This window comes from Chelonoidis abingdonii, chromosome 10 (assembly GCF_003597395.2).
Source record: "Chelonoidis abingdonii isolate Lonesome George chromosome 10, CheloAbing_2.0, whole genome shotgun sequence".
NCBI classification, from domain to species: domain Eukaryota; kingdom Metazoa; phylum Chordata; order Testudines; family Testudinidae; genus Chelonoidis; species Chelonoidis abingdonii.
The window spans coordinates 38,391,446-38,406,868 of record NC_133778.1 but is presented as its reverse complement, the minus strand read 5'-3'; the positions used below and the strand labels follow the sequence as shown (position 1 = coordinate 38,406,868).

General features: G+C 43.4%; 1 protein-coding gene across 6 annotated transcripts in view; it reads right to left on the bottom strand.

Annotated features, from left to right (window-relative positions):
- WIPF1 (WAS/WASL interacting protein family member 1) overlaps positions 1-15,423 on the bottom strand; it is a 79,397-nt gene that overhangs the window by 12,687 nt on the left and 51,287 nt on the right. For all 6 annotated transcript variants that reach the window (XM_075070104.1, XM_075070105.1, XM_032784546.2 and 3 more), the window contains 3 exons: positions 7,747-7,835; positions 6,098-6,227; positions 1,695-1,868 (listed from right to left, as the gene is read on the bottom strand). In XM_075070104.1, coding sequence (XP_074926205.1) covers positions 1,695-1,868; positions 6,098-6,227; positions 7,747-7,797 — 355 coding nt within the window. In that variant the 5' untranslated portion in view covers positions 7,798-7,835. The remainder of the gene's footprint in view (positions 1-1,694; positions 1,869-6,097; positions 6,228-7,746; positions 7,836-15,423) is intronic.

The following is a 15,423-nucleotide window of genomic DNA, read 5'->3' as shown; positions in this document are numbered from 1 at the left end:
CTTGCATACCCCCAAGTTGCACCTCACTTAAAAAACTACTTGTTTATAAAATCAGACAAAAATACAAAAAAGTGTTATAGCACACTATTAATGAAAAATGGCTTACTTTCTCATATTTTACCATATAATTATAAAATAAATCAACTGGAATATAAATATTATACTATATACTGAAATGTAAGTACATAGAGCAGTATAAACAAGACATTATCTGTATTAAGTTTTAGTTTGTATTGACTTCACTAGTGCTTTTTATGTAGTCTGTTGTAAAACTAGGCAAAATCTACATTAGTTGATTACCCCCCTGGAAGACCTCTGCATACCCCCAGGAGTACACATACCCTTGGTTGAGAACCACTGGACTGGAGCGATTAAAAAACATTGTTAATAATGATATAATATGATTTATTTTCAGGCTTCCCTGATGCATACATGAGCAGCATGGAGGGAAGAAACTCCCCTTGGAAAAAACTGTGAAGAACAATGATTTAGGGTTTTCAACATGTGAGCAGAAGCGTCTTAGCTTTCAATCAATATTTGATCACTAGAAGTCAGCAAAAGGAAGAGGACTTGAAAGTAATCCAGAAAAAAACCTCTCCCATTTCTCCCCTCTTCCAATATCCAGTTTTTATGGATTTGCTTGTGTTTCTCTGGAGGAGGCAGTTTTGCAATTGAAGAAACACTGGTTTATTATGCTGGGAACCTTTGGATTAAGAAGAGTTTCCAGCACAGGCTAACATAGATAAAACCATCTCTGGAAGTCTGTGTTGTGTCAACATGTGCTAAAAGATTAAAGTTAGATCTGTAATGAGCATAGGCCATTAATAGCATCTTATACTTTAGATAGAGCCATTACATCCTCTCATGTCAATAATCACTAAGGCCCAACCTTCCTTGACAAGTGGCAAATCCCCAATTTTATAAGTCTTGCCCACCACAGAGTCTGCTTTGTTCCATGGGGTAGCTCCTTTGAATACCTGTGAAATGCAAAAAAGTGTGTATGCCCAGCTAACGATAGTTTGCATAGCAGCCAGATGGGATGTTTGCCACATACCTTAACAGGTAAATTATGCCCCCTTGGGGTTGAAATGGGCTCTCCAGTTTAAGAGGAGGCCAGTTTCCCTTGGGCTTAAGGGAGTTCTAGCTTGGGATCCTCTTGATGCTACACTTTGAGGGTGTGCACACACAGAGCAATGGACTGGATCTGGCCCTTATTACTGTACACTACAGGTGAGGTATCAATCCCTGAGATCTTTGTTTCTCAGTAATACCTTCAGGTATGGGGGGGGGAAAGAAGGAAGGAATTAACTTCTCTCTCCCAAATATCCCTATATAACATAGCACTAAGAATGAAACACACAAAGCCAAATTTAAGTCTGAAACTGCATTTCTTTTTAACTCCCTTCCTTGTACCTAGTTACTCAAGGGATGACCGTACCTGCTATAGAGATTGAAATACTGAGGCACAAGAGTGAATGCTGGTTTTCTTCAGAGTTTACTATGTGTGAGAGTTTAAAGTTAACCCCTTAATGATATTTTAGTTGTATTTTGTTTAAATATGTTTGGAAGCATTCCCTAAGCCAAAGAACTCTTGCATTATTTTATTACTCTTGTATTAATGTTTTTGTAAATGTATCATTTAGAAAGCTTTTAATATCTTGACTGAATTCACAGATCTGGGAAATCCTCCTTACCTGTATCTCGATTTGCTGCAGATCTGAGCTTTGGCATTCCTGACTGAAACAGGCCTCCTAAGCCAGGTGGTCCTCCTCCGCCATAGCCACCACCGCCACCACCACCTCCTCCTCCGCCACTTCCTCCACCACTGCCGCCACCACCACCACCACCACCACCAGATCCTTTGGGTTCTGTTGAAACAAAAATCAGGAATTTTAAAACATAGCCAGTATTTTTCATGTCCTCTCCTTCTTCTTGTCGCTGTCTTGGACTACAGGATTATGAAGCAGGCACAGAGCAGAAGTTGGGACTAGAATAGGTTGAGGCAATGATAATTCCATGTGGTATTCAGCTACGCTTTCATGCTGGGCTTTCATTTTTCCCCATGCTGTTGGTCCCTAATCCTTCTCCACCTTCCCCAGATTTATAGACTTGGTTATAGGTGGAAGAGCTGTCCTTCTGGTGGTGGTCTGACCAATTTGGAGGCTTGGAATGTGCACAAATCTCAGTCACCAGTGGGGTTGCTGCCACAAATACACATTTAACAAAGCCCCCCGAGAGATCAAGGAGTTGTTTTTAAGATAGTTTTGGGAGGGCCTAGGAATGGATTTTAGCTTGTTTTTCCAATCGGTAGAAATGGTCATAATAGAAAAATACTTCTTTCTACTCTGACCATGACAAATATTGACACCTTAACTGAAATGGCATGTGAAAGTATTTTCCTGGTTCTGAAGGCAAGGGACTACTTTAGGGCAGCCTGGTGCAATGAGCAGGGCACAGGATGGGAAATCAGGAGGCCTAGGTTCTGTTCCCTGCTCTGTCACAGACACCATGTGAACTTGAGCAAGTCATTTCTCTGCACCTCAGTTTCCACATTTTTTTAAAAAAGGGAGAATGGTATTTTCCATCCTTTGTAAAGGGTTTTCAGGTCTGTGGATGAGACGCACTATTCAGTGCTCTCTCCCTTAAAGAGAAAAGATGTATTTATGGGGAAGTGCTCAATTGCACCCTTCCCCTTTGTTAGGCTCACTGGGCCAAATTCAGCTCTGACTTGCTTAGGGTGTAAACCTCTGGAGAGTTCCTGCTATGAGACTTTAGTCTTTCATCGTTTCCTAACTCATGCAAACAAGAAAATAGACCCCATCATCTTTAATGTTATTATTAATCTACCTTTAATCCCCATTGATTGCCTTGCCATGATAGCTCCAATTCAGCAGAGTAGTGAAACACGTGCCTAGCTTTCAGTGGGAATATCCACATGCCTCAAATTAGGCACCTCACTGAATGCAGCCCTAAATCTACTTTGCTTGTTTTTTTCTGGTTCACTTCTAAGAATTTCATTCCTTTCAGTGGTTTGGTGTTCTTCAATCATCTTGCCATTAAAATCCAGGGTTAAAACATGCTGGGCTAGACCACGCTGTATTTCTCTACACCCTCACCGTGGAAGTCTGGTTTGAGTGCCTGTCATTGTGCTTCCCATCAGCTAATCTGGCTATGAATGCTTACTGTCACCAGACAGCAGCCCCATGACCTACTAAAGGGATGGGCTTTTATTTTCTTGATCTCTTTCCTGTTTCTCTCCTACCTTCCCAGAGTTCTTAGGAATGGTGCTTTTTCAGTCTCCTCTGCATCTGCCAAGTAGAATTCTGATGCACTGTAGCAGCTCAACTGGATGGATAGCCTCCTCCAGCACAGGTAAACCGTCATGCAACTGAGTTGCTACAGAACACTATCTGGCAAGTTGAGCCACACACCATTTCTGTCCCCCAGACTGGAAAGAAGTAATTCGAAGAAACTTTTATTGGACCAACTTCTGTTGGTGAGAGAGAAGCTTTCAAGCTACACAGAGCTTTTCTTCAGATCTGGGACAGATACTCGGAGCATCACATCTAAACACAAGGTGGAACAGATGCTGACACATATTGTTAGAACATATTCATTCAAGGTGAAGTGGTCTGTTAGCACCTCTGCATGCATAGAAAATAAATGTCTAGGTAGGTAACTCTAGAGGAGTCACCCCAGCATGATGCGACTGCACACATCAGAGTGACACCTCCCAGGTGTAGCAGAGGTTCAGAGCTTTGGCTAAGATTTTGCTTAGATATACTGGGGTCAATTCATAAATAAGGACTCAACCCAGGCCCTCTCTCAACACTGCACATACTTTTGTCTTGTTGTGCAGAGACTTTTAGTACATTACAGAAAGACTGTAATGGGATTTAAAGAGTGTTTCCATGCACTTGATCAAAAGTAGAACATTACTAAATAATTCAGGAGATATTTTTAAAATAACTTGTACGTAAAAATGTAATTGTTTCATATTAAATGTTATCAGACTGATTAGATTTTTCAAGCATTGTAACAGGAAGATCAGAGATTCAGGGAACAGTACATGCTTTTACCAGATATTTTTCTGGATCTTCTTTTTCATTTAGTGTTTCCATCCATATAATATGGACACCTAGTCAGAGCCAAAGGGCCAGTGGTACCTGTGGAATGCAGGTTGCTTCTACCACCCATCCTGGGTGTATACCAGCAGCTCTCATCCTCCTGTCCTGACATCGAGATGCAGTTCCTTTTATAATTATTAAAACAGCTGACCATTTCATACCAGTGGAGGATGCAAATATTTTTATATACTCCTTTGAAATTAAGAATATTTTTCTATAGCCATCTAAAGAAGTACTTAAAAAAAATCACTGGAGTCTGCCTTTAAAATAAGCATGTACTGCAAAACTCGAAAGCAATACACTTTTTTCCCTATTCCCCACCATTACACTTAGTTGTGCCAATTACATTTTGCTATAGACTTACCAGAGTTAGCACACTAATTACTATACACATTTTATAAACAGTGTAGCGAGGGGGGTCCCCTCCCTCCAGCTCCTGAGACTGGGCATAGGCTAAGGACCCTACAGCCCCGGGCAGAGGCCCGGCCGCCTATCCCCGCCCCTAGGAAGCCAAGGGGCGGGACTGCGCAGTGCAGGCCCCCGCGGCTGTCCTGCCAAGAAGTCAGCGGTGGCAGGGAAGTATAAAACCCCTGTCCCACCCTCAGTTAGAGGAGGCCGCCGGAGAAGGCACGAGTGGGGCCGAGCTCCCGGCTTAACCCCTCGCTCGGTATCCAGAGGGGTCCGGGGCCTGACCTCCCCTGTGGCCAGCAGCCACAGAGCGGCGGGCCGCGCCGTCGGACCGCCCCCCCAGGGACCCCGTACCGAGGACTGGACCGGACCACCTGGACCCCGGTACCCCGAGGACTGGACCGGCCCGCCCAACCCCAGGACACTGAGATTGGATCGGACCGCCTTGCCCCCGGTACCCGAGGACTGGACTGGACCCCCTCTGCCGAGCCAGCTGAGGAACCGATGGTCTGGGAATCGTCTGGACGACGAACCCAGCGAAGGGCAGGTACCAGGGAGAGGGGAGGTTGGAAAGCAGACGCGGGGCGGCTGACTTACAGTCAGGCCCGCAAGAAAGCCCGAGCCGTCTATGGTCTGTGTGCGTGCGGCCAGGATCCCCACTGACCCTCTCGGTCTGATTGGTTGGTCCTGTTTGGGGGCACCCTGCTGCTCACCCGGGATCAGTGTGGTCGGCGGGATCCCCACTGACCGCCTTAGAGGCGACCGCGCTACTAGGGCCCCGGGTGGAACGCAGTGGGAGTGGGAGGGCCTGCGCTCCCCTGCCAAACCCACTTAAAGGTGGCAAGACTCCCCCCTTCCTTTGCGGGAACTTGATTGCTCCAATGTGTGTGTAGTCGGCCCTGCCCCCAAGGGCCGGGACCTCTAGACTGTGGTAGCTCGGCCTGCCCCAAGGGCCGGAGCTCTAGACTGTGGATAGCTCGGCCCCTGCCCCAAGGGCTGGAGCCTCTAGACTGTGTGTAGCTCGGCCCTGCCCCAAAGGGCCGGAGCCTCTAGACTGTGGGTAGCTCGGCCCTGCCCCAAAGGGCCGGAGCCTCTAGACTGTGGGTAGCCCTGCCCTGCCCCAAAGGGCCGGAGCCCCTAGACTGATTACTGCTCTGCTCTGTCCCAAAGGGCCAGAGCCCCTAGACTGCCTATTGCTCTACCCTGATCCAAAGGGCCAGAGCCCATAGACTGCGTATTGCTCTGCCCTGCTTCACAGGGCCAGAGCCCCTAACCTGTTGTTCGTTGCCCTGTCTTACCTAAGGGCTTGGACTATAGACTCCATTCGCTCAGCCCCTCCGACCCGGGGCTGAGCCGCGGCGAAGGCCGTTACAAACAGTAATGGAGATCTCAAGTGATTTAAAACATGCATTAATATAGCAAATTATTGGACCATTTAAGAATTTATTTTGCCTGACCATCCTGCATCTCTTCACCTGCTGATTATAAAAACTACTCTAATTTTGCATATTAACTCACCATTCATTAACTACATTAAAATAAACAAACAGAATTGTACTTACTGTCTAGAATAGGGGCACTTCTATCATTAGTAACAGTCTTTTTTAGCTTTTTTCCTTTGTTAATATCAGATAGGAGAGCATTTCGCCCCGCTTGTTCGGACCTGTTTAAGGAAGGCTTTTCGGTATTTGCCTGCAAAATGAAACAACAAATAAAGATATAAGAGAAAACTGCAACATCCTGCTTAAGTAAGGGGTGTAATGAATACCTCCATTTTTAACACAAAAGCAGTGAAAATGAGTTTCGTGTTACAGTCTCCCTCTTGCAAATGTGGCACTAAAAGCAGTTAGCCTTGCAAACAAAGATTCTGGTCCCCAAAAATCTACTTCTGTTTCAATACTCAGGATCCATTGCCACACCAAAGGTCTAATTTGAAACCGTCCTCTCTTCCACCCAGCATTCAGATCCATATCTGATACATGTGAAGCCAAGATGGATGTGTCTTTTTTAGAAATCTCAATTAAAAACTATAATTGAAAAAATGGAACTGAAAAAATAAAGTTGCTATTTTGTTGAATGAATGAGTGAAAACCATATACAGTGATGATTTGCACAGAAAGACTGAAGTTCTTGGGAGGCGGGGGGGAGGATTCACACTGAAGTACATAATACACAAACACTGGATGCCTCGGAAGGAAACCAAGCATTTGGCTACTGTTTTCTCTTCATTAAATCTATCTGGAAAATGTTGATCCTCCACTTCAAACATCACATGCCTTTCTGATTTCCAGTCAAGGTTTTAAGATGCCCAATCTCAGTTGCATCTGCTTTGTCTTTTCAGAGTGTAATTTTTGCATTACCTCCGCATTCAGAAAGAGTAATTACAAGTTTAGACAAAGAGAGGAAATGTTTCGTATTGTTATACAAAATACGAGTTCTAATCTTTCCAGACGTTTCTAAAGCCTCTCATGACTGAAGGAAAACACGTTACTCATTCAGATTGAATTTGTTGCATTAGATATCTCCCCTTCTTTCCTTGCAAAACTGCAGCTGAGAAAAGATCCCAAAACCTAATTTGTTTTGAGATCATTTAATGACCACTGAAAGGGTTTCCTGATTTGCCAGCTCAGTAATATGGACGTTTCCCAAAAAGTGGGGACAGAGACCATGCAGAACACCTCTGCACCCTGGTGTGGCATAGCTTTTAGTGGCAGCATAAAGGGAAAGTGGGGCAGGGATGGATCAAAGCCACTGGTTCATCCAATAGGAAGATCCATTAGCCTAATGGTTCTCAACCTTCTCCACATGATGGCCTCATGTTGCAATGGAGAAAAAGTTTCACGAACCCCTTCCCATGTAACGGAGCTCTAATGACAGAGAAGGTGGTCACAACCTCCTGAAAAATGGCCATGACCCTCAGGCTGAGAAACTATATATTAGACTAACCCAACTGTATGGAGGGAGCAAAGGGATGCAGAGCAGGTGAGGACAGTAGTGCAGTCAATCAGTGGTAAGGAGTAGCACCACTGCTTGTATTCCTGCAAGGAGTACATTCTCCAACCACAGAGGGAATCCCTTACCCGAGTCCCAAATACATGATTGTGCACAAAGGTCCATAATTTGCCCCTTTAAATATGACCCACATGGTACACTGTAACAACAAATATTTCACATTTACATTTCATGTGACCACTTCTAAGTTGAAACTTACCAGTGCAAGAGTTGGGGGAGGCGGAGGAGCTGGAGGGGGAGGGACAGGCATGGTCTACAGTGGAACTTTTCCCGATATTGCTGTGAAATCTGTCAACAATAAGATACAGTAAAGTAATAAATCTATAAACGTTGTATTCACACTTTATCCTGACTGCTGAACCATACGCTTAGCTAACAGATTTAGCAGCTACATTTTCTGAGGGTATGTCTTCGCTACCGGTCGAATCAGTGGGCAGCGATCGATCCAGCAGGGATCGATTTATTGAGTCTAGTCTAGATGTGATAAAATCGATCCCCGAGTACTCTCCCATCAACTCCGGTACTCCAGCTCGGTGAGAGGCGCCAGTAGAGTCAACGGTGGAGTGGCAGCAGTCGACTCACCGTAGTGAAGAGACTGCGGTAAGTAGATCTAAGTACGTTGACTTCAGCTACGTTATTCATGGGGGGAATTGCACAAAATTGCCCAACTGAGAGAGAATAGACTACTCCTCTGCAGCCTACCCTAGGCTATGTCTACACTTACGGTGGCACACGGAGTAAAGACATTACATGTGTAGCTACATGCTGCAGTGAAAGGCTCCAGCATCTTCCTCCCTCCTGTCAGAGCCTTTCACTGCAATGAAGAAAGGCTCTAGCAGCAGGCAGGCAGTGTAATGGTGGGTGGCACTGCTTGGGTGTGTAGGGAGCCTGTGCAGGGTACACACCCTGAGGGCTCCGGTATGCAGGGCACTCTACTCTACTCACCTTAGCTAAGCCTTGCCATCGACACGGATATTTGTACCCGTGAATGTGCAGTGTCTGTATTCAACACGCCACCATAAGTGTAGCTATACTCCTTGTGTTTCGGCTGCTGAGGAGGCTCCATTGGCAAGCAGCACTATGTGCAACCACAGTGATTGCACATCCCTAGTGCTGGCTGTAGCAACAACAACAACAGATATAAGCGGAACTAGTTCTAGGTAAGGTTACGTTTCTAGCTTCATTCTATACCTCATATTCAGCTACTTTTTAAAAATTTCTCTCTAACAAGCTCCTTTTGGATTAAATGTTTCTAAAACTTCATCTTAGCCCAAAGATCTCCTAACAAAAACAAACGAAAACCCCCAAAACAGTTTGCCCTAAGTCAGCCATGTTGTTTTTGAGTTTGTTGGAAAAAAACAACAACACACTACAGATTTCCCATCATCCCCTGATCTGAAATCTCATGCTTGGATAATTCAAAGAGATGAAAGTAAAATGTTCAACCTTGGGTTTTTTGTAGTTCTCATTAGGGCTAAAGTATAAGTCAGACTTGAAAAAAAATGGTTGTGTGCACGTCCAATGTTTACAGATGGCATTTTGGAACACGAGCACTAGAACTTTTCTATTTGTTTTTTCACAGCTGCATTCAGAAGTATTAGCTTAGAGGTATCCTTAAGATCAATAATTCTCCAACTATGGTTGAAAGTCCCACAGACTGCTAGCAAGTCCTCTGGTGCAGAGGGTGGAATGGGAAAATGAAGGAATTGGTAATACAAAGAAAGTGCTACCTCTATAATCAGCTGCTGCCTTCTGGAGAAGCCTAGCCATTGAGTATTGCTGCCTCCACAAGGAGCCAATCCAGCAGCTTTCTGGGGTAGAGAAGCTCAGGAGTAGTTGACACAAAGTGTTTGAGGAGTGGCCAGACAAGGAGGGAGAAGCTGACTGTTGCTGAATGAAGGAAAGATCAAATTCCTGTGCCACAAGCCCCAGCAGCAGGAAGGAAGAGATCATCACAGATGGGAGCATTATACACTTGCCTGCCTCATTGCCGTAGGTAAGTAGAGGTAACAAGCATACATTTAAAAGGAAGTGGTTTCTGGAATAGGAAGCTAGTTTGTTATTTAAGATGCCTCCTTTTCCCATAGGTTTTTCTTTTGCCAGTTCAAATAAACAGGCATTAGTAAAAGGTGCCACTATCAGTCACTCAAATCATACCTATGCAGAACAGATAAAAAGGTAATGGGAGTGGGAATAAAAGTTATCCTCCAGGTGTCCATGCTGACAGTAATATTATCCACAGTAGTTATTCAGAGGAATACACAAATCTTATTTTTTCCACACTTATTTTTGAAGTCTCAAAACAAGATTTGCATCAAACAAATTCTACTTCAGATCTACCTCATGCTAGATAGAATACACTGATTAAAATCTGATGCTAGAAAAGGGAAGTTCAATTATCTGAGCTGTTAGTAACCATCTGGATTCGAGTCACCACTTTGCACTTCTGTTATATCACAGAAATGACAAGAAGGTTTAGGTCTGTTAGAAAAAAAATCTTGCTTCGAAATAGAGATTTATATCTTAAGATGTTGGCATGTTTCAAAGAGGAAAAACCTTATTCTCCTAGTTATTTGTAAAGTCATAAATAGCATTGCAAATACACTTAAAACAAAATCCATGCTACACAGAGGAGAGGAGAAAAAGAATTTGCATAGGCTGCAGTTTAAGAAAGCTCTTAAGAATGTGCTTAACTTTAAATATGTGCTTAAATGCTTTCCTGAATTGGGACCTCAATGAATACTGCCTAAAGTTTTCAACGGGGGAGGAAAGGAAGAGAACACATCACCAGCTTGAAATCTAACTGACTGGGGAAGAAAATGGAGTTCAAAATGGTTTCAGGCACTACTTGTGCCTTGGCAGAGACACTCCAATGTTTGTAGGTTTATAGTCTCCTTTAAAAAAAGTTTTTCTCCTGTTGCTCTGTGAGACACCAATGCAAATGAAAGGAGAAGCTGATTAACTTACTGAGTCTACACACAGCGCTGTCAAATACACAAAACCAAACCGATAGAAATTCTCTTTGATCTTTGTAATGGTAGAAGTTACCTCTAATATTAGTAGGTGAAATATTTTCAGACAGAAGTAGGTGTTAATTGACAGTATTCCAGTAAGTTCTGAACATTACTTTTCAGAGTTTTGCATATTTCCAACTCTTACGATCATCAAATAAAAATGTGAACAAAATATTATCCATTCCCAATCTTCTTATACTAAAATTCAGATTTCAGATTTGAAATATTAACAGAAGAGCTAATTAAGACATATGCAGCTTTGTTCTTCAACTTCCTGTTTAAAAACAAAAGAGTCAACAGGAAAATTAGTTCTTACAGCAAACCACCACCATCCTGTTTCTTAATACAGTCTTTTCATAGCTGCAGTTGCCTGCACAATTACTATGCCATCATACTGGGAGGGAGAGGTGGTGGTGGGAGGGAAATAGTCATGCTTTTCACTTGTAATAAAATCTTAACTCCTTCAGCTGAGTGAAATGGGAAATAATTTGTTTTCTTTATTTAACTGCTATGGCAAGAAGCTAACAAAGGCAGTTTGCTTAAGTCATTGCAAATTAATGACACCATTGCAAACGCCCAGAAAAAAGCATCTTTAGCGGAAGGAGAAAAACATCTGGTCTGAAATGTACACTTCATATATAAAAATGCATGCATGTAGGCTGCTCAAAGATAAATCAGTGAGTAATTGGACTAATCTATTCATGTTTCATGTTGAAGACTGGTTTACCAGTTACTTATTTCAACTATCAAGTTCTGCATAACTATACTACTTTAGTTACCCTTCCTTTTTAATGGGTCATTTAGGCCAGCAGAAATTGGCTTCTTAACAAGTTCAGTGGGGTGGAAGTGAACTAAGGCTGCAGATAGGCCTGGAAGATTAACAAACTCAAATCTCTAAGGAAACCCCTTAGCCTAAAACAGGCCTCTCTCATCTGCCTAATCCCCCATTGTTTAGAAAAGAGGTGGGGGAAAACAGGCACTAGGCAATGGCCTGTCTTTCTATCCTGCTTCTCCAGTGGCAAATGGTCCCCTCGTCTCTCTCCCCCACGTATCTTCAGTGACCTGCAGATAGAAGGCTAGAAGTTGTTTCTAAGGGCTGGGTGAGGCGGGTCTTCTGTGGCAGGTGGGAGTGGAAACAGGAAGTGCACTCCTGCTCCCAACAGCATGGTTGGAAGTGAGCTAGAGCTAAGCAAGCCCCATATTCTGCCTAGTGTACAGTTGCTAGAGAGCCCCCAAAGGCTCATGAAGCTTTGTGAGTTTGGGCTGAGATTCAACAATCCACCCAGGCTTAGGCAGAGTGGGTTGGAAGCTTGATGCTGAAAGGACAACTCTCCCATACTGTGGTATGAACTACGAATCACGGTTCTTTTTCTGTGCTTTATCCAGATGCTTTTATTTCACTCACCAGCTATTAGAAATGGTGCATATGGCTTCAGTCAGATATTGGGGGGGTGGGGGGGGGAAGGGGAGGGAGGAAACAGAATGTTATGTATGTGTATACAGTGACCTGTGTAACACATCTGTTCAAGATTCAGAACAGAGGGAGTTATGATGCTAATTCAACTAGTTACAAAAGTAAAGTTGAAACAGTCCTAAATTCTTTTTCTATCTGCAACTCAAACTGAAATTTTGTACCAAAAACAACTCCTCATCCTCACAACCCAGATTCAGCACTGGCCTGTGTACATTAAATGTTGTACAGTATAGTCCATTTCTTTCCTTCCTTTTTGTGAGCAAATAGCAACATGCTTGATCTATAATGTTGTATCGCTATGAGCCTGTAGGAAGAACAATGTACTGAAAATGAGTAATAGCTCTAAGACGTTAACTGTAGTCTTCCAATGAAAGCTTCAATAATTGTGTTATGTTTGGCAAACACTGAGTCTTTCTCAACATGCAACAGATTAAAGATGGGCAGCGTATGATTTGTGCATTATCAGGGGGAAAGATTCCACTTTTAACAAGTAGCAAGTATACTCCATGGCTGACAATTAACACTTAAATAGTCTGGATTTGTAGCTGACCCATGCAGTGTTGTTGTATCTGTGTTGGTCCCAGGATAGTAGAGAGAAAAGGTGGATGAGGTAATAGCTTTTATTGAACTAACTTTGGACCAGCTTTTATTGGACTAACATATTGGTCCAGCGGAGTTGGCGAACAGGACTCGCATACAGGAGAGTTTTGTGAGGGAGCTTTCCAGGTGAAAGAGATGTGACCACGTGACCCTTGGGCGAGTGTGTTGTCTGGTTGTTTGTTGCTGTGTGCTTGCTTACCGTGTGCCTGCTGGATTGACGATTATAGTGAGGAATGTATGGGGGGCTGCATGCTGAACCCAGTGACCTCTTAGGCAAGGCTGAGCACTTCCTAATGAGGCTCTAACCTGCCATCCTCTGATTTGTAATCCCTTTAGGAGCCCTTGACCAGGGGATGGGGCTAACACAGGGAGAACAAGGGTTTAAAAAGCCAGCTTGTAAGCGACCAGAGGAGCCAGCGAACAAAAGCAGCAAACGGGAGTTCTGGGAGGGAGTAAGAGAGCCAGATACACCTAACAAACATTCTCTAAATGTCGGCCAACGAGCACCAGAAAAAAAAACAAAATCCATTCATCCACAACAACAAAAAAAAACAACCAACCACCCCACCCATATCTGCAGGAGTGAAATTAATGCAGGCAGAAGTCCAGCAGCAGCGTGGGGGCTATCCAGTTTATTCCACTGGATGCAACAGGTATGATTTACCTGCCTTGTGGGCAGGTGGCATGTGTGTGCACATTTGATGTAAGCAGCGCACTGTTCTCAGAGTTTGAGTATGGGCTGTGGAGACCAGAGGGGAGCGAAGGGAGACAGAAAGGTACACAGAAAAGACTTTCCGGGACACAACAGAGCGATCCCACCCCCATGTGATGGCCTCTGTGCTGTTGAGGAGGATGAAAGCCTTGGGAAAGGAGAACATCAAGCAGGAACAGAGGGGGAATGATCCCATAGTTGGGACCCTCCTTCCAGATGATATCATGGTATCTTTTGAACTGAGGGTACTTCTGTGGCGGTGGAAGGAAACGAAGTTAGCAGGAAGACACAGGTAACAGTAATGGGGGATTCGATTATTAGAAATGCAGATAGTTGGGTTTGTGATGACCAGGAGAACTGCATGGTGAATTGTCTGCAGGTGTGAAGGTTTCAAACCTCTCAAGACATCTAGACAGATGGATGTGCAGAACTGGGGAAGAGCCGGTGGTCATGGTATGTGTGTGTATCAATGACACAGGGAAAGATGTGCTAGAGACCAAATTTAGGCTGTTAGATAAGAGATTGAAGTCCAGGACCTCCATTGTAGCATTCTCCAACAGGCTTCCAGTTCCACGTGCAGGGCCAGTTACACAGGCAGAACTGCTGGATCTCAATGTGTGGATGAGATGATGTTCAAAGGAAGGATTTACGTTTATTAGGAACAGGGAACATTTTGGGAAAGGAGGAGCCTATATTGGAAAGACGGGTTCTATCTAAACCAAAATGGAACCAGATTGGTGGCATGTAAAATTGAAAAGATCATATAGGAGTTTTAAATGAAGGGCTTGGGGAAGCTAACAGGTGCATAGTTGGGGACAATTTATTAAAAGGGATACTCTATATCCTAGTAAAGTGAAGAGGATAGAAGTTATAAAGTAAAGTAGGAGCTGAAGAGAAACAAACAAACAAGAGTTTCCTTCAGTCATATAACAAAGGCAAACAACTAAATACTGATACTTTTTACAAGTGATTGTACGCAAATGCAAGAAGTTTAAATACTAAAATGGGTGAACTTGAGTGCCTGGTATTAAATGAGGATATTGATATGATAGGCATCATATAAATTTTGTGGAACGATGGTGATCAATGGGACATGGTAATATGATGGTACAAAATACATAGGAATAACAGTAGGTCATAATGGTGGGGAAGCACACTGTATGTGAAAGAAAGCTTAGAGTCAAAATCTTATATGAATGAAACTGTACCATAGAATCTCTGTAGATAGAAATTCCATGCCTGAATAATATGAGTATAGCTGTAGAAATATACTACCCATCACCGGACCATGATAGTGATAGTGATTGTGAAATGCTCATGAAGATTAGAGGGGTCACAAAGACAGAAAACTTAGTAATAATGGAGGATTTTAACTATCCCCATGTTGACTGGGCACACGTCACCTCAGGATGGGATGCAGAGATAAACTTTAGAGACATCACTAATGACTGCTTGGAAAAGCTAGTCCTGGGACCCACACACAGAGAGGCAATTCTTAATTTAGTCCTAAGTGGCAACACAAGGTTTGGTCTGAGAGATAAATATAGCTGAACCACTCGGTAAAAGCGATGACCGTAATTAATTAAATTTAACATCGTGGAGGGGGGTACGGTTGGGGGGAGAATACCAAAAAATACCAAAGAAAGCCACCACAGTAGCATTTAACTTCAAAAAGGTGAACTACACAAAAAGGAAGAGGCTAATTAAATGGAAATTAAAAGGAACAGTCTCAAGAGGGAAATGCCTCTTGATTTGTTGGACTGGTTTAATTGGGCTATCTTTTAAATCAGACTGTTTATTCATATTTTCTTATAAGCAAGAGCCTGTATTGAGTTTCTTAATGCAAGATTGTTGTTTTATATTTTCTTTCTTTTTTTTTCTATAAAGTTTTCTTTTTAAACCTTGTGGAAGTTTCTTTTCCTAGTGAGGCAGAGGGGGGAGGGAAAAGCCCAAACTCTGTGTCTCACCTTCCTATTGTCCCAGGGCGGGAAAGGCTGCAGGACAAAGGGAGGGGGAATCTCTTGTGTGAGCTGACTAGGTGAATGCCTAGCCTCGGGGAAGCTAGATTGCCTCTCC